Raw genomic sequence first — 18,530 nt, forward strand, 5'->3', positions numbered from 1 at the left:
AGTCTCTCATTGTTATCCTTGACAGTGATGTTCCTGAGTAAGAAACCGAAAGAGAAGGACTTAGAGCCGAAAAGCCAAGTGATTGAAGGCATCACACGCCTAATCTGCACGGCCAAACATCAAAACACCATGCTGCGTGGTAGGTTGGCCCGTTTTCACCCTAACCAGGTGTGGAGCCTTGTAGCAGTTGACTTCGTTTCCATAACAGAGCTGGATAGAGCCTTTTCTGGCAGAACCATCCCCAAAACACTACAATACTTATTTACAGTATTGTATTTATATTTATAGTACAGTAGAGTCTCACTTATCCAAGCTAAACAGGCCGGCAGAAGCTTGGATAAGCGAATATCTTGGATAATAAGGAGGGATTAAGAAAAAGCCTATTAAACATCAAATTAGGTTATGATTTTACAAATTAAGCACCTAAACATCATGTTAAACAACAAATTTGACAGAAAAAGTAGTTCAATACGCAGTAATGTTATGTTGTAATTACTGTATTTACGAATTTAGCACCAAAATATCATGATATATTGAAAACATTGACTACAAAAATGGCTTGGATTATCCAGAAGCTTGGATAAGCGAGGCTTGGATAAATGAGACTCTACTGTATTTATATTCCACCCTTCTCACCCTGAAGGGGACTCAGGGCGGATCACAGAAGAAATATACAGTAAACATTCAATGCTGATTGTAATGCTGACAAGACAGACAACAGATAGAGATATATATAAGCTTTCCCATCTTTTGGCATCTTTGGAGATTGTGCTCGGTTCCAGCCACCGGGGGGATGTTGTCGCTCCATCTCCCTGCCAAAGAGCTTTTTTTGTTCGTAAACGTCCTCCTTTTTTATCTACTTAACATTTGTTTTCAAACCACTAGATAGGCAGAAGCTAGGAGTTCACCCTGACCCGGGCTTTCAACTATCAATTTTCCTGTTAGCAAGATTCATTGTAGCTTGGTGATTAATCTGCTGTGCTAAAGCCCAACCCTATAAGTTTGGGCATATTGTTCATTTTGTTTCCATCTCCCAGAAGCTCCCTCTCCCACTATCCCTAAAATGTGCGGGTTGGTAAAACTGAAACAGTGAGAACTGCCTTTCTGTAAGTGTGGTTCTCTTGAACAACTTGTCACACATATTCATCCTTGGTTTTCGCCAAAAGCCCTAAAAACTGGCCAGTGAAGGTCAGCTGACAATGAAATGCCTTCTAACCACTTGCAGATTTATATTTTGGCACTTTTTAGTGAAAGTGAGTAGCAAGTGGGACTTGGCTTCTTGACCCACTGAAGTTGCTCCACCCCTTTCTACAATAAAGATGCATGGCCCTCCTGATGTTTTGGACTGCAACTTCCATCCAACCTAGTCAATGCTGAGGGAAGTTCCCATCCCTGCTGTAAACAAATTGTTTGATTTTGCTTGAATATAGTCACTTGTGTCACTTCCACACACAACTCTTTTTCATGCAGTCTGGCTCTCGCCTCACTTTTCCTTGTGGGACGCAGGTGGGCGGACTCTCCTTCTTTGGAGTCTCTAAATAGCAGTTGATGTGTATCTTTCAAGAATGCTGTATTCTGTATTCCTGCACGGCAAGGGACTGCATCATGGCCATTGCAGCCCCTTCCAATTCCCAAGATGTTAAGATTTTTCTCCCTGAGCTCCAGCCTGGCTCTCATCAGGGACCCAAAATGCTTGCTCCTGTCTTTGTTGCTCCCAGCCTGAGATTGTCTTCCTGTTGTCTCCCTTACAGTTTGCATTGATGGCGTGGAGTGGAATGATGTGAAGTTTTTCCAGCTGGCTGCGCAGTGGCCAACACATGTCAAGCATTTCCCGATCGGCATCTTTGGCTACACAAAAAGTGTGTGATTTAAAAAAAAAAAAACAGAACAGGCAGCCTCTGGAAGTATCAGGGTTTTGCCAGACTTAATGACAGAGGAGAGAGACTCTCGGGCTTCTTGGATTTCAAATGACTGACTGACTGCCCAGTGCTGGAGATTAAGTCTGGCCAGGGCCTCGCTGGCTCCTTTTTTTTCCGTGCAAGGAGCATCCCGATTTGCTTTACGTCTCACCTGTTTGTTTGTTTTTTAGTTTTAATGTGAAAGTGGATCCTAGGAAATGAAAGGAAAACACACACACATACATACACAGCTTCTCAACCTGGATTCTTGTAACTAGAATGTCAGGCTGGTTTTCTCTGTCCAAGTGGGGTCAGAAAATAAAAGAGGCCAAGGGGATTCACACAGCTGCCCCCTGCTTCCTCTGCAAGGGGTTTTCCTTGCAGCAGCTGGGAATTCAGTTCCCTTCCACGCCTTGCCTGGCTGGCTTGGGCAAGAAAGGGATAGGCAGGGTCTCTTGGACAAACTGCTCTCTTCTAATATGTCTATTAAAATGTGTGTTATTGCCCTCCTCCTAGGGTCGCTCATCCAGGTTCACCCAGTAGCATTCTGGGCAAGCTGGACTTCTGCCCACAAGTGCCACTCTGCAGTCCTCTGTTTCTCTCTCTCTCTCAGAATCTACCTGAGGGCTACTGGGGTTTTGTTGTCTTTTAACATGAAGCAGCCTTCCTGTGTCTCTCCTGTCCAGCCCTTCCCAGTCCTGTTTGGCTTCCTCTGCCTTTGAATATGTGTGGGCCAGTTTATAAAAACAACAGGTACAGCAATGGCCAGAAAGGCAGGTGCCACTTCTGTTTCTGCAGCAGACCCTGTTCTTGTGGAGCAGGGGGGTGTCCGTGAGTATTTTGTGTTGTTCCTATGTTGCTTCCCTATGTTCTCGTGAAAGATAACAGAGGGGTTGTTTTACCCTTATCCATCAGCTGTGAGCACAAGATAGGGAGGTGGCATACCAATAGCCAGTTTAGGATAGCGTTTGGTGCAGGATTTGCCTGGCAGGTAGGATTATTGAGCTGCAGTGAAAGAAAGAACCATAGAAGACCGAAGGCCCTTCCAGTGGAATGGGAAAGAACATTTGCTGTCAGCAACAAAGGCAGCAAAGGGAGAAGGAGGGAGAGGTTAGGTGTTTCTCCCCTAGTTCTTCTGTTGAAGCTTTTATGGAGGGCACAAAGAAAGCAGAACACAAAAAGGTCTATTGAGGAATAGGAATAAGTCTACTTCCCTAATTCAGTTGCCTGGGTAAGGTGATAAGAAGAGCTCCAGGGGAAACAGGGTCCCAGCGGGGAAGGCATGTCTTTGCAATGAAACCAGCTTTTGGGTTATTGAACACTCCATTTATAGTCAGCTACACCTGCACCCTCCCCAGACAAGAAGGTGGTGGGAACGGGGCTGCGAGAAGTCCTCCGATATGGAGGTGGGCCCAAGTTCTGTCTTCACTGCATTACAGTATCAAGCTCCTTGTGCCATGTCAGATTCAGAAAGAACGCATAACATGCATTGGCAGGGTCAGATGCAGCGGCAGGCAGGACATGAGGGAGGTGCGATTAGGAAGTACCCTTCACACTCTCCTGCTCTTTTTTAAGTATGTCTATTGAACAAGGGAACTAGAACATGAGAAGAAGTGAATGCAGCAAGGTGTCCTAAGGGTAGACTTCCTGTGGCAGCTACTGGCCCCTCCTTGCCCTCCCTCACTGGATTCACAAGTGTCCCCTTCCCTCCTCCTAACTCCTGAAGCACATGGGCTTCACGGCCAGGGCCTTGACCCACCTGGAGCTTGTGTTATTAGAACTGCCAAGCCAACCTTCCCCTGCCTTGAAAGTGGATCCTACCGAACTCAAGAGACCTAAACTGTGGTGTTGCGCCTGCGCGGCGGACACAGCTGCTTGTGGTTAGGAGAGCAGGGATGGTGGGTTAACCCCATTTTTTACAAGATTCTATTTTTGTTAAAACTTAATGTAAGGTTGCTTTCTGGATTAATTTTAATAAATTAATGCTGGTACCATTGTGACTTGAGTGTGTCGGTATGGTCTTGTGCGCCAAGTTGAAATGTGATGTTTGACCTCTAAAGGAATGACAACCTATAAACTTGGTTTGGTTAAAACATTTGCCTGCCCAGCCATCCCCACCCTGGAGCATGTATTGGAGTGGCACTGATGGGGAAGTAGTCCATCACAGCTGGCAAGCAGGGCTGCAGTCATTTTTGTGCCTGTCATATGGCAAACTACTTTTGAAAATGAAGGGAGTTTCAAGTGTTATGAAGGTACACTTTGCAGTGGGGGCAAATCCAATATGCTACGAAAAAGGCCTCTTCTGGGAAGTTTGTGCAGCTCACTTCATCCCCACTGTGTGTCTAAACAGGCCTCCCTATTGTGTGAATGTGAATTCACTAAGAAATTTTCTGTCCAACATGATGATCTGTTTTTACAGTCTTCACATTCTTGGCAATCTCTCATCAACAAAATATTAGGAGTCCAAATTGTGTCTCCCTTAATGTTGCTGAACTCCAGCTCCCAACAGCCCCAGCCAGCCCATGATTAAGGATTCAGAAATCTGTCACTGAAGAATTAAATGGCCAGGAGTTCTTCACTCCTGCTCTAAACGCTCCTACACTCAGTTCTATTTAATTTGCTCCACATTGATTGTTACTAATAGACACATCTATTCACCTACAGCAGGGGTGGTCAAAATGAAGTCTTTGGAACATTCAAAGCCCCCTCCCCCCCCCCCCCCCACACACACACAAATAGTTTAAAAGCATATATATGGCTGGTTCTCTGCCCCCAAGCCACAGTGGCTGGTTGCACCTGAGCCTCCAAAGTCCTCCAGAATACAAAAGAAATAAAATACAGCCAAAATGGCAGAAGTAAATTATCGTGTCAGAAGTGAACCGAGGGTACAAGTTGTAATGTACAGTAGAGTCTCACTTATCCAACACTCGCTTATCCAACATTCTAGATTATCCAACGCATTTTTATACTCAGTATTTTCAATATATCATGATATTTTGGTGCTAAATTCGTAAATACAGTAATTACTACATAGCATTACTGTGTATTGAACTACTTTTTCTGTCGGATTTGTTGTATAACATGATGTTTTGGTGCTTAATTTGTAAAATCATAACCTAATTTAATATTTAATATGCTTTTCCTTAATCTCTCCTTATTATCCAACATATTCGCTTATCCAACGTTCTGCCGGCCCGTTTACGTTGGATAAGCGAGACTCTACTGTATTTGAAAATGCAAACAAAGTTTTAAAAACTTGGCATTATACTAAATGTCCTTTGATCAGTGGCTGGCCACTTGGAGTGCCTCTGGTGTTGCCATCAGGTCTTCCATTGTGCATGTGGCAGGGCTCAGGCTGCATTGTAATAGCTGGTCTGTGGTTTGCTCTTCTCCACACTTGCGTGTCGTGGATTCTACTTTGTAGCCCCATTTCTTAAGGTTGGTTCTGCATCTTGTGGTGCCAGAGCGCAGTCTGTTCAGCACCTTCCAAGTCACCCAGTCTTTTGTGTGCCCAGGAGGGATGTTACATCAGGCTCACCAAAATGCACCTGTGTAGCCTTGCCAAATGGACACAGATTGGAAAAATGCACCTGCTCCCAGCACCGCTGCCATCTCTTGATATAAACCCTCATCTATAAAGAGAAATGTGCTCACAAGCTATATTGCAATGAAATGTATGATCAAAGCTTCCCAAACTGAATCAGGAACTATTCCACAGTTTATATTAAAGCCCATTCTACTTCAAGTCTAGCAGCCCTGGAGATTATTCAAGCTACAGGAATGGACATTAGAAAGAACTTCCTAACTGTGAGAGCTGTTCGAAAGTGGAACTCTCTGCCCTGGAGTGGGGTGGAGGCTCCTTTTCTGGAGGCTTTTGAGCGGAGGCTTGATGGCCATTTGTCAGGGGTGCTTTGAATGCGATTTTCCTGCTTCTTGGCAGAATCGGGTTGGACTGGATGGCCTGTGAGGTGTCTTCCAAATCTATGGTTCTATGATACCTCCAAGGAAGAAAACTTGTATTAACTAACAAGTACAGTGTGGGTAAATGCCAGTTTTAATCGAGTTAACGGGTACTTTAACCAGTTATGACATGAAACTATAATTTGTCACGGATTACTAATGTCCACAGTAGTTCCTCTACTCTTTTCTGGGGAATGACTCCCCCTTCATTTCAATAGCGCAGTGAATGAAGATAAATGCAAAACATGGGACAGGAGTGTGGTATAAATGATAAAGCTGTCTCAGTTCACCAATCAGCCTGATATTTGTGGAATTAAATTGCTCATTCTCTGGCTCTTGAATCTTACTGGTGTAGTACATTATCATGGTTATGCTGGCCTAAGCAGTGGCAATAGGGGAAAGAGGCACAGCAGTCATGAAAGATGCGTGGAATTGGCAGACTTTTGCTGCCCTTCCTTGCTAGTGCTGTGTGTATTCTGTCTTGAGTCCCTATGGCCTGTATACAAAAGCAAAGTTACTATAGTATGATACTGAGGAGGGCATAATTGTAGAAATATGCAGGTGACTATTATTCCTGACACGAGTTTTGTGGTTGGAACTTCTGAGCTACTTTGCTTAAGTCAGGAACTCTTTGTCTTCATGTTGATCCTTGAACAACTGCAGGTAGAAGGAGCTATAAAGGCACACAATAGATCTCAGTCATATTCTATTAAGCAATTATGAATGTGGAAGTTAGACTTATGTGTTTATAACTCTCAGTATTCATATTCATGCATGGTATTATTACCATAATGGCTGATGCCCTTTCCTCAAACCTATTTTAACAACCAGCTGCCACACCAAGTACCAGTTCTTCTGATGATCAGAGCACAGCCAATTTAGTTTTCCAACCCTTCGAAATAGCAAGGAAGCCTGCAACAATCAGAAGCAGTATCCCTGTGTTTAATAGGCTCTTCCTTAATCCCTCTATATTATCCAACATATTTGCTTATCCAACATTCTGCCGGCCCGTTTATGTTGGATAAGTGAGACTCTACTGTAACAACAAGACTGCAAGGAAGCAGGTGAAACGATTGATCACATACTCAGCTGCTGCAAGATCACACAGACGGACAAAAAGCAGAGGAATAATACCATTGCTTAGATATCCATTGGAACTTGTGCCACAAATACCATCTGCCTGTGACAAAAAACTGGTGGGATCACAAGCCTGAAAAAGTTACAGAAAACAAACAGGTAAAACTATTCTGGGACTTCCAAATTAAGACTAACAGAATTTTGGAGCACAATACTCCTGACCTCATGATCATGGAAAGAAACAATGTTTGGATCTTTGATGTTGCAATCCCAGGAGACAGCAGGATTGATGAGAAGCAACTTCAAACGCTTACACGATACGATTTAAAGATCAAACTGCAAAGACTGGCACAGGCCAGTAAAGGTGGTCCCAATGGTGATCAGCACACTGGGTGCAGTGCCTAAAGAAGACCTTGGCCTGCACTTGAAAACAATCGGCTCACCAAAGTAACCATCTGTCAGCTGTAAAAGGCCACCCTACTCGGACCTGCACGCATTATTTGCCAATACATCACAAAGCTCTAAACACTTGGGAACTGTCTGACATGTGATCCAATACAAAAGCCAGCATTGTGATCTTGTTTGTTGTGTACTAATCTTGTTATGTATCTAGTAGTAGTAGTAGCAGTAGTAGTAGTAATGTGTTGTCGAAGGCTTTCATGGCCGGGATCACAGGATTGTTGTATGTATTCCAGGCTGTAATGGCCATGTTCCAGAAGTATTCTCTCCTGACGTTTCGCCCACATCTATGGCAGGCATCTTCAGAGGTTGTGAGGCATGGAGAAACTAGGCAAGGACGGTTAATATATATCTGTGGGAAGTCCAGGGTGTGAGAAGAGTTCTTTGTCAGTTGGAATGTTGCGTGAATGTTGCAGTTAATCACTCTAATTAGCATTGGAAAGGAGAGAATACTTCTGGAACACGGCCATACATACAACAATCCAATAATAATAATATCCCAATGCAGATTGCTGGTGGGATGAGCTGCAGACAACATCATGCTGCACCCTGATCACCAGCAAAACAGACCTCAGTGCAACTGCTGGCTATTAAGAGTTGGGTCAGGAGATAATACATAGTTAAATATTTTTACCTATGTTTGTGATGTAGGATCTTGGCCTTGGACTATACCGGTGAATAGGATTATCGACTGGCCTCGGGAAAAGATTGAAGTATTGGGGAAATAGTTGTGCTATAAGAATGCCACAGAGTAGCAGAGCAAAACATGATGTATAAAGTAGCATGAGAAGTACTAATGGATGAGAAGCCCTGCTCTTTAGGAATTTCCAGCACAACATGCAGGAACAAGACTTTTGCCCCTGCAAAATTGTAAGTTTCCAAACATCTCTTTCCTGTTAGGGATTTATATGTGCTTGTTGACCCCTCATGCACAGATTTCACCGATTTGCATTTTTTGTACCAACATGTAACTCTTGTGCACCTGTAGATACCAAATGGACTCACATGCTAAATATACCTGAAGAAAAAGCAGTCTTCTAATTTTCTTTTATTAAGAGTTCAGGAAGGCAACTGATGGTAGCAACTAATTCCACATATACAATCTACACTGACCTCTTCTGGCCAGTTCTAATAATTTGCTGCAAGTTGAAGTCTTCTCAAAGGCTATTACTTTCCTTGTAAAGGGAAAGGTGTCAGCTTTACACTCTACCCTACAGATTCCTTCCACTCAGTCCCTCCCAAATTGCATTCATTAGGCTGACAGACAATATGACTGTATGCAAAGGGATCTTGTAGCACCGTAGAGACTGAGAACAAAGTGGGTAGCATTAGCTTTCATAGACTAAGTGTATTCTTCCGACACATGAGGAAATAAACGTTGTCTACAAAATCTCATGCTATCAACTCCATTCCCTCAGTTAGTCCCTAAGGTGCTACAAGATCCATTTGCATACATATATTCCAGACTTAACACAATTATGTCTTTGAATTCTAACCCGTCAGGCAAGATGAACACATCTTACACTGGATGTCTACAGAAAAGGGGAAAGACAATATTTAAAACAGAGAGTGCTAAGGAAGCCCCTCCTCACTGACCAAAGAGAAGACTTTGAAGAAATAAGAGAGATATTACAAAAAGCCAGAAGCAGCCTGAATAATAGAGGTTGCAATGCAAATTAGGTGCCACCCTTATTCTGCAGCAGGATCATCATACCGATGGATGGGAGCTGCTCCTCCACAAAACTGCAGGCATGACTTGGAGATTGTGCCCTGTGGTAGGAGGAAGGTCATAATCCATCTGTTATGAAGTCAATGTAAAGAAAGGGCAAAATTGCCATGTTCTGCATCAGTTGCATAATAAGGCAGATGTCTGGATTTTATAAACACAAGGTATTCTGCCCATTTTGGAAAGGCTGTGGCTGTTCCTGTTATCTTCCATGGCATGGAATAACGTGCCAACTGCTGGCAAGTGCACTGCAGTCCGGCAATGAAAGCACAGCTCACTTGGTTCACGGACAACATCCACTTTCTGGGAGATTGCCACTTGCAATGACAATTCACTCTGTTTCTCTTTCCAGGAGGGAACTGGCTATGTTCACTGCAGTGCTACTGGTCCCCACATGGCTCCTTGATACAATCATAATTTTTAAACTAGTTCAATGAGGGATGGCCACCCAGGAAGCAAGATCTCTACAGACACGCTTGTAAGTAAATAAGGCATTGAAGAGCACAAGCAACCCTGTCAACCCCAGCCACCAAAAGGGCGCTCTCAGATAGTCACTCATGCCAAGTCAGTAACCACTTCTACCTAAAAGTAGAGAATGTCTGTCTCTTTTCCACAGAGGGCACATTGCATACTTTTTTGATCTGTACAGTTTGAAAGGTGGCCTGAAGCTGGTTCTTTGGCAGGACCTGGGTGGAGCACTCTGTGGAGACATATTCCAAGAACTCTGGATGGTTTTCCTTCCGTTGAGCAGAGCCCTGGTTCAGTAAGTGCAGGATGCAGGACAGGACATCAGCACTGCTGAAGAAGACACCCGTGAGCCTTGGTGTAGAGCCATGCTCCCTTTTCTGATAGGCGTCTATCACCTGGGAGAAGCAGAGAGTGCAGATGAAATTAAACATCTGGTGAGCTATCAGACTGAGCTACAGAGAGGACTCCCTTACCTTGAACAAGAGTTTGTCAATGTGGATCTCCTTCTCCTCTTTCAGAATCTGGATGAGAAGGGAGCAGATGATGTCCCTCTTCTTCTTCAAAGTATGGCCCTCATCCCCTCCTACATTCAGATATTCTGGTCTAGGCAACAGCCACAAGTGTTGGCCAGACAGCTGAACTTGATTAAGCTTCAAGATACCTAGAACCAAAAGGCATACAAGATTTTTGGGATTCCCAGCATAAGCTGCCAGCTGGAAGGCCAACCTGGGAAATCTTAATTCCACTCTCTAGATAGTCAGGTCAACCCCAAGTGCTTTCTGCACTACTGGGAAGCCAGGATCCCATCCACTCCATCAGACAAACCTCTCAAGCGGACCAAATTCCTCTATTTCCTGTCACTGGAAGCCCTCCCATACTTACTGTGACTCTGGCAGAGGATCCCATTCTCCTTCACCAGAGTTTTCAGGGCATGATTCAAGAGGACAGGGCAGAGACCTGTGACTTGCAATAAAGTCTTCACAGAAACTTCCTAAAACCAAGAAGAAGGGAAAGTGAAATTGAATAATACAAAGGTAAAAATAATACAAAGGTTATCTGTAGCCATTGAGAACCCTAAGAAATGCTGCAACTAAAATATTTCTATTTGCATAGCGCTGACAAATATGGAAGATAAATAAGGCTTAGATTTGCCATGTAATGTGGACTCCAGCAACATCCCTATGTATACAATAATATTCTTAATCCTCACATTTGCTAGTCATAGCGGCATCCTGACACTGCAAAGAAAAACTATTATCAGGCTCTAAGTATTTTCACTGGATTTAGTAGCAAAAACAAGCCACTGATCTGATCCAATCTACTTCCCATCAAACCCCACTGCAGGCATGGAAAAAGACTCACAATTTGATAGCAAAGTGCAAACTATATTGCCTCCCACCAGAACATATCCAGAATCAGTTTAACATAGTTTAGGCCCCAGCACTAAATTGCAAGTAGCAGTTTTCCCCTTTCTGAATATTCAGTTACATTGCACCGGATGCAGGGAGGACTTGTTCGAAGAGAATGTATTCCATCCTATAAGCCACCATTAGTCTGGTTGGCAAAACCAGTAAGATTCAAAGCACTCAGGACCTGAGCACTGTTGAAGCACAGAAGGATGTACATCTGCAGTGTAGACACATGCAGTTTGCAGCCCTGGTACTCAAGCTCCGCATGTCCCAGCCATGTCCACTGAAAATGCCGTAGATTTGTATGCTCCAGCCCAAAGCGACTCTGGCCTATGAGAAACACAAAATCACACATGCTCACATATAGAAACAGGTGAAGGGCAGAGCAAATCAAGTAATCTTAACTTTCCCCCCATTATGACTTTGAAATCTGACTTTTAAGTTTTGCGAAGTTAAGTTGCTGCATTTCTCAGAGGCTGAAGGAACTGGGCTAGTTTCCAGACCCTACAAGGACAGGTATCACAATACTATGAGTTGAACTTGCATTAACAAAATAAGAGCTTTCCTTTTCCACTGATTAGGGTACTCTTTAAATCCTTCAATTGGTCCACACACAAATGATAAATCCCTTGAACCCTAAGCTCTAGACAAACTATAGAATTTCTCTATGAAAAGTTGCATACCACTAATTCCCAAGTTTATAGACACTTCTCTATTTTGGTGCCTCAAAGGAAGTCGGATTGTCACCATTGGCGAAGCCTGAAGGACTTGTAGGGATGATCCCACCCTCCCCAGTTTGGAATCAAAGGCAGCCCCACACTCACTCTGCGTGTAGAAGTCTGCAAACCTGTCCAGCTGCTGACTGAGGGATGATGGGAAAAAATTGGCAGGCTCCTCCAGGTAGCAATGTGGAGAGATGGTCCAACAGCGTGGAGACAGGACCAGAACTTTCACCTCTGTCTCTTCCTTGTGAGAAAATGATTCCTCATCCTTCTTCATCTGGGAGCAAAACAGATCTGATGTCAAGTTAGTGCAATGGTTCTCAACCTGTGGGCTCCCAGGTGTTTTGGCCTTCAACACCCAGAAATCCCTGCCAGTTTACCAGCTGTTAGAATTTCTGGGAGTTGCAGGCCAAAACATCTGGGGACCCACAGGTTGAGAACCACTGAATTAGTGGCTGAGGGCAGTCTAGCAGCAGAGTCAGATAGGAAAGCAGCCTTGCAAAGAACCCCTTTGGCTTATGGACAGGAGATCCAGGTCCCTCTCTATACCTGCCCCACTGACCTCTCCTTCTTCCTCTTCTTCACACTTCCCATCATGGTCGAATTCAAGCAGACGCTTGTCAAGTTGTTGCAGCTGGAAGAGGTGAAATTGCTGCTGCTGCTCCTCCAGCTCACTCAGGCTCTTCAGCATCTGCTGAGGCAAACGGTTGGGGAAGCAGAGCCCAATGTGCTCCACCACAGCACACTCCAGCCATGACTTGCCCTGGGACAGGAGCCGGTCTCCCAGGTAGAGCCTGCAGAGGCAAGAAGGTCAGAAGAAAGAGAGAGCCAGGCAACACAGTTCATTTCCACCTGCCCCTCTTACTCCCCTTGGATGTCTAGGGTCCAGTCTGTTCCCCTGCAAGAATCAAGCCCATTTCAACCCAACACTCTAGAACTTGTATTATAGAGGCAGCCTTCACTCTTACTTCACTCCCTGCCTGAGTCCCTCTCCCTCCTTAACTCTGCACCTCTTCTCCACCACCAAAGTCTCACCGGTAAAAGTGCTCAAAGGTGTTGGCCAACTCCAGGCCTGCCAAGAAGAGGATGGGCTCCAGGCTCTGCTGCAGGTGCCACAGGGTTTCCACGTTGCCTGAATCTCCCCAGCTTTCTCGGATCCAGCGGTCGATGTAACGGGCAAACTGCTCACTCACCTGGAGGTCACAACAGAGGAGGTGCCAGGTAAACCAAAGCAAAGGAGATGCTTCACAAAGTTCACCATAAAAGGGAAGAGATTAAAGGAAATATAGATGGGAAGAACAAGTGGTGACTGTTTATCAGAGATGGAGCCACACCTAAAGCTCAAGTTTCATGTCTCAAGTCGGTTTTAAACTGGCAACAAGGTAAGGCCCAAGAATGAAAGGAAGTTCTGCTTGTTCAGGCCAGAGGTGGAGGGAATGAACTTGAAAGACTTGGTGGGCTGGGGCCAGTTCCTTCAACCACAAGAACTCATGAAGACCCCCAACAGCCCTCCCTTGCCTTACTCACATGCATGGCTCTCAGGAAAGAGAGCTGCAGCAACGCCCCAGAGAAGCCATGGCGCAAGGCCAACATGAAGGACATCTGCTGCCCAAAAAGCTCTTCCATGGCTGTTCGGAGGCGTAGGTAAGTGTTGCAATACTGCTCCACGAAGTTCGAGGTTTGCCAGGAGGTCTCCAGGAACCACTTCACCTGGATAAATCCAGAGCCACAAGAAAACATTGCAAGATCCAAACCCACTGTTCATTCAGGTTCTTTGGTCCCTTGTAGGTGTCCTCTTGTTGTTGGAGGCTTTACAGGGAGAAATGATGCCTGGACTTTGGTTACAAAGATGATTTTAGGCTGTTAGCTATTTTGGGACAGCTTTGTATTTTACCTTGCTTATTTGCAAACAGCCACGAGAAACTAAGTATATCCTAGAAGTGGGAGTATTCAATTTTAAAATTTAAAAAAGTCTCCTAATTGAGCATTGTAATTTACCAAGGCTAATCCCTTCTCCCTGGCTGGCCCTGCAGTTCCAACCACTGGAATTTTGCCATTCGTGCTGCCCTCGTTTGTCTACTTAATTCATTTCTGAATTGGCTCTGAGCCTCAGGTAAGTAAGGTAAAGGTTTTCCCCTTAGTAATGTCCGACTCTGGGGGTGGTGCTCATCTCAATTTCTAAGCCGAAGAGCCAGCATTGTCCGTAGATGCCTCCAATATCATGTGGCCAGTATGACTGCATGAAGTGCCATTACCTTCAAGCAGGAGCCCCCAGATGGCGTAGTGGACTAAGTGACTTGAAGGTTGGGTTGCTGACCTGAAAGCTGCCAGGTTCGAATCCCACCTGGGGAGAGTGTGGATGAGCTCCCTCTACCAGCTCCAGCTCCATGCGGGGACATGAGAGAAGCCTCCCACAAGGATGGTAAAAACATCAAAACATCCGGGCGTCCCCTGGGCAACGTCCTTGCAGATGGCCAATTCTCTCACTCAAGAAGCAACTCCGGTTGCTCCTGACACGAAAAAAAACAAAAAACCTTCAAGCTGGGGCGGTTCCTATTGATCTACTCACATTAGCATGCTTTCAAACTGCTAGGTTGGTAGAAGCTGGGCTAACAGAGGGAGCTCACCCTGCTCCTCGGATTCAAACCGCCAACCTTTCAATCAGCAAAGCTCAGCAGCTCAGTGGTTTAACCCGCTGTGCCACCGGGAGCCTCAGGATGACCCCATAAATGTGCACCTGTGTTGGTATGGGAGGTTTGTATTTGTATACGTGGTTTCATCAGGCTTGATAGAGACAGCCAAAGACAGTTGCATTTTTAAAATAACAAATGTGGATTTAGTAAAAATCAATACTATAACACACAAATTTTTGAAGATTATATTCTTCCACAGCTGCCCAAAACAGCCAGCTCCCCCCTTTTGACCAACTGTCCTGCTCTGTGAAATCAAAACCCTATCTATCTCAAATCCAAACCCTGTTTATGACAAAGCCAAATCCTACCTGCCTGTTATGAATAGGATTTGGCTCTGTTGTTTTGTTAATTTTTTCAGTCATATTCCCCGCTTTTGTAGCATTTCCTGGCCCCTGATAGGCTGCCTACTGCCAGATCTGCCCAACACCTCATTCACATATACACAACTTGAAGCCAGAAACACCTCTTCCTTCAGAAAGCCTATCTTTACACCCAGATCTACCATTCAGCAAGAGCTCCTAACATTGGTTCTCCAAAATTTCCTTAATAACTGGTCAAGAAAATAATACAGAACAACATGCACACATACTAAAAATTAAGAACAATACAGCAGGAGTAGTTTATGGACTGTTACAGAAGATTTCTGTCACCAAGAAATCCTCAGAGAAATCCTTGCATCCTCAGAGAAGTTGCACGCCTGATCTTGCTATGGGGCCACGCCATCACTTGTTAACCTTACCTGCTGTTGGACCACACCTTTCCAGCACTGTGTGATGTCTGTTGTGCTGCTAGGCTTGTTCACAACTGTCTTGGCAGCCCCAGAGCTTGATTCCTTGATCATCTCATTCTTCACATCTGCCATGTGAGGTGAACACAGTATTGGTAATGGCATTTGGACATACAGGCTCCAGAGTCCTTGGACACTCACCTCCAACTTTGTGCTTTTAAGAGCTTTCTTCCTGCCTCACATGATTCCCTTTACCCCATACAGTCCCCTCCTAGGCTCAGAACTCCCTTACTGTTCCCTGCCACCTTCTGCTTTGCTGACTCTACTTACTGGATTTCACAGGGGGCTTCAGCTCCTCAGGCTCAGGACTGCTAGAGTCTGAATGAACCAGAAGGTGACTCAGACGCCGAACACGGGAGTTGAAGATGGCAGCTCGGCTCTTGGCTTTACGGGCTATCTCCAAATTCTCCAAGTATTGGCTGAGGAGCCATGACAGAGGACTGATGCCACTGGGGTCTGAAAAGCCAAAAAGGAGAGACTGGTCAAGTGTGATCACCATGGAAAGAAAAGTGTGACTACCAGAAGGTGTGACCACCAGGAAAGGAATCATGCACCTGGAGAGGTGATGCTCTGCACCACAGGAGTAATCAGAGCCTCCCAGCAGGTCTTTCCCAGGGCCTGGGCAGCCTCATCATCAGGAAGGAAGTGATCGGCAAACACCTGCTCGTGGCGCAAGGCACTGTTCAACCTGCAGAAGGAAAGAGATACAGTGTGAGCTATTGACTTCATGGTTCAAAGCACAGGAGTTGGTGAATTTGACAATGCAACTGGGGATGGGGTAATGGAACAAATGGACAAAGCAGATTCAAGAATTAGGGTGATTAACTGCAACATTCACGCTGGCCTTAAACTGACAAGAATACTTCTCTCACCCTTGACTTCCCACGGATATATATAAACCTTTCTTGCTGAGTTTCTCCATACCTCACAACCTCTGAGGATGCCTGCCATAGATGTGGGTGAAATGTCAGGAGAGAATACTTCTAGAACATGGCCATACAGCCCGGAAAACATACAACAACCCTGTGATCCCAGCCATGAAAGCCTTTGACAACAGATTCAAGATGAATAGGAAGTGGGTGGATATCTTGGAATATGTAATAAAGGCAGACATATGGCCCTCTCTCACCACAAAAAGGAGCATTTCTAACATTTTCTGTTCCTGAACTGGGAATAAGCTTCAAATAAAATCCCTTCCTATTCACCACAACCCCATATACCTTCATCTTCCCCATCTGTGACCCTAAAGAAAGAGATTCATTAGGAAGGCCTGACCTGTTGAAGAGATGCAGCAGCTGCATCCGGTCTTCAGAAATTTCCTGACACCATGTGTGGGCCTTGGTGGTGTAGAAGAGAGAGGTGCGTCTGCACAGCTGCTCCTTGAAGATGGGCCAGACAGTGGGCTTGGGGCCCAGAACTTTGAGGCCATGAACGCGTGTGTCAATGCCACCCTGTGAATGACACAAGCTGCTCTGATGATCCCATTCTGCTGGGAGGATTACATAGACAAAGCGGAAGTTACACCAGTCTAGGGGCCCTTCCTATTTGGCTGCTTTCCAACTAGCAATAAGTGTAAATTTGTAGCTTCCTCCTACCTGCTGACAGCGTTTGATCTTGATCTGTATGATGGGCCAGAAGCAACTCATGTTCTCCAAGAGGATCACCTTGCTGGCCAATGGTGGGATGCTCACCTTTCGGAAGAAAGGAGCACCGTAGTATTAATGACTGCCATTCATGGAGATGCCATGCAGATTCCCATTTTTATAAAGCATTAAAAGTGTTGGGGAGGAATTCCCAATGCGCATCCCCCCTCAATTCAAATGAATTCCAAGGGCAGAACATGGAAACTTTTTTTATTAGAACACCCACAATACCGTCCCCCACCCCTAGACAAACTGCAGGAAATATAGTCCAAAAAAGCAACTTTTCCAAGATGTGAGTAGAAGAGGCTTTTTCAGTACAAAGAGTTACCCTTGGTGATAGAAGCTGAAAAGAGAACAGCCCTCAAGAGTGTGAGAAGCAGGAAAGCAGTGTGTCTGGAATGAAGCGCTACCTCCCAGTGTTTCCAACTTCCCCTAAGTGAGGCACAACATAGATATACAGAGGCCAAAAAAGGACCAATTGAGCCTACAATTAGTGAACAGATGGCTTGTTCTGTGCATTGTAAGTTGTGCCAACATAACAGCCACTCACTGCTACAACTGTAGATGAACACCTGAACAGTATACATGCATGTGCAATTTTGTACCCCTAGTAAGGCCAGGCTTCTCTGCAAAGCACATTAATCCACTCGCTGTTACCTATCCCACCTTCTTGCCTGCTCATCTCCCCAAGTAGTGCTTACCCAACAGGATAAAAACAAAGGTCTAACTCAGGGCTGAGTAATTGTGCACAATTCCGTGGACACACAGGGCCACAAGTCCAAATTCCCCTATTTTCCTTTGCAATCCATCAATATGGTGACATTTGAGAGATCTGAAGTTTGACCATTCTGAGAAAGGATGCAAAGGAAAACAGATGTATATGAGGGTATTATGGAGTTTTGGGGTGAGGATATTATTGTTGTTTTCACATATCTGAGGAATTTCTGTATGGGAGCTTTGGGGAACTGGTGGAGGGTTTTGAGGACCAAAAAGGTGGGTTGTGTGAGGCTCACTGGGTATACAATGCCGGCCCACTGTTCTTGCAACTTTCAGGCCAAGTACTTATACCTGAAACTCTAGTTATGGTGTTGTGAATGTCAAGCAGGACGGCTTGACAAAAGACCAAAAAAGAGTCCAACAAAAGAAAAGGCTAAAACGGGAGTGAGGCCTTTAACTACCATCAGCTGTGACCAATAAAACACTGTGCAAGTTGTAATCCAAAACATCTGTAGTGCCAAAGGTCCACCGCACCTGGGCTAAAAGGAACATAAAAAGTTGAGACAATTAACACTTGACTATTTGATCATCTAGCCATGTACTGCACTTTCTTTCAATGGGCTTCCAGAATTTCAGGCCAAGGACAGAAGCTGAGACTCAACATATGGAGTTGAGTGTAGATTGCGCCTAGAACTGTGAAACAAAGGCAAAATTGTTTAATGTGTTCCTCACAGCAAGGAACCCCAGTAAGTTAAGTGGAAGAGCTTTCTGCTTTGATGTCTCTGGCCACAGAAGCATCATTTAGGCAACTGGGATAGGCCACAGCACTGACCATATTGAGCTTGGTGCTGATGCTGGAGGCGCTCTCCCCTCCCTTGACCATAATCCGGGCTGGCATGTAGCTGGCATCCTCACTGGCCACCAACAGAGACATATACCTGTACAGGGAGAGAGCAGTGGCTTCAGAGTAA

The 18,530-nt window shown here is 45.0% G+C and overlaps 2 protein-coding genes across 5 annotated transcripts in view; one reads left to right on the forward strand and one right to left on the reverse strand.

Annotated features, from left to right (window-relative positions):
* Positions 1-3,898, forward strand: part of LOC100562073 (phosphofurin acidic cluster sorting protein 2) — a 254,605-nt gene extending 250,707 nt beyond the window's left edge. For both annotated transcript variants that reach the window (XM_008104924.2, XM_008104925.2), the window contains 2 exons: positions 26-139; positions 1,752-3,898. In XM_008104924.2, the coding sequence (XP_008103131.2) occupies positions 26-139; positions 1,752-1,867 (230 nt within the window). In that variant the 3' untranslated portion in view covers positions 1,868-3,898. The remainder of the gene's footprint in view (positions 1-25; positions 140-1,751) is intronic.
* A 4,529-nt stretch (positions 3,899-8,427) lies between these two features.
* Positions 8,428-18,530, reverse strand: part of LOC100561878 (cullin-9) — a 32,898-nt gene continuing 22,795 nt past the window's right edge. Inside the window, exons 17-30 of one of the 3 annotated variants that reach the window (XM_008104922.3) lie at positions 18,392-18,497; positions 16,795-16,890; positions 16,475-16,650; positions 15,754-15,887; positions 15,470-15,655; positions 15,152-15,267; positions 13,247-13,429; positions 12,755-12,912; positions 12,282-12,513; positions 11,822-11,996; positions 11,182-11,327; positions 10,471-10,579; positions 10,062-10,249; positions 8,428-9,983 (exon numbers count right to left, since the gene is read on the reverse strand). In XM_008104922.3, coding sequence (XP_008103129.2) covers positions 9,699-9,983; positions 10,062-10,249; positions 10,471-10,579; positions 11,182-11,327; positions 11,822-11,996; positions 12,282-12,513; positions 12,755-12,912; positions 13,247-13,429; positions 15,152-15,267; positions 15,470-15,655; positions 15,754-15,887; positions 16,475-16,650; positions 16,795-16,890; positions 18,392-18,497 — 2,290 coding nt within the window. In that variant the 3' untranslated portion in view covers positions 8,428-9,698. Of the gene's footprint in view, positions 9,984-10,061; positions 10,250-10,470; positions 10,580-11,117; positions 11,328-11,821; positions 11,997-12,281; positions 12,514-12,754; positions 12,913-13,246; positions 13,430-15,151; positions 15,268-15,469; positions 15,656-15,753; positions 15,888-16,474; positions 16,651-16,794; positions 16,891-18,391; positions 18,498-18,530 lie in introns of those variants that run through there. The other 2 variants (XR_010003014.1, XM_062970939.1) reach the window with 2 other exon arrangements.

The sequence above is a fragment of the Anolis carolinensis genome, chromosome 1 (genome assembly GCF_035594765.1).
Source record: "Anolis carolinensis isolate JA03-04 chromosome 1, rAnoCar3.1.pri, whole genome shotgun sequence".
Classification (NCBI taxonomy): Eukaryota; Metazoa; Chordata; class Lepidosauria; order Squamata; family Dactyloidae; genus Anolis; species Anolis carolinensis.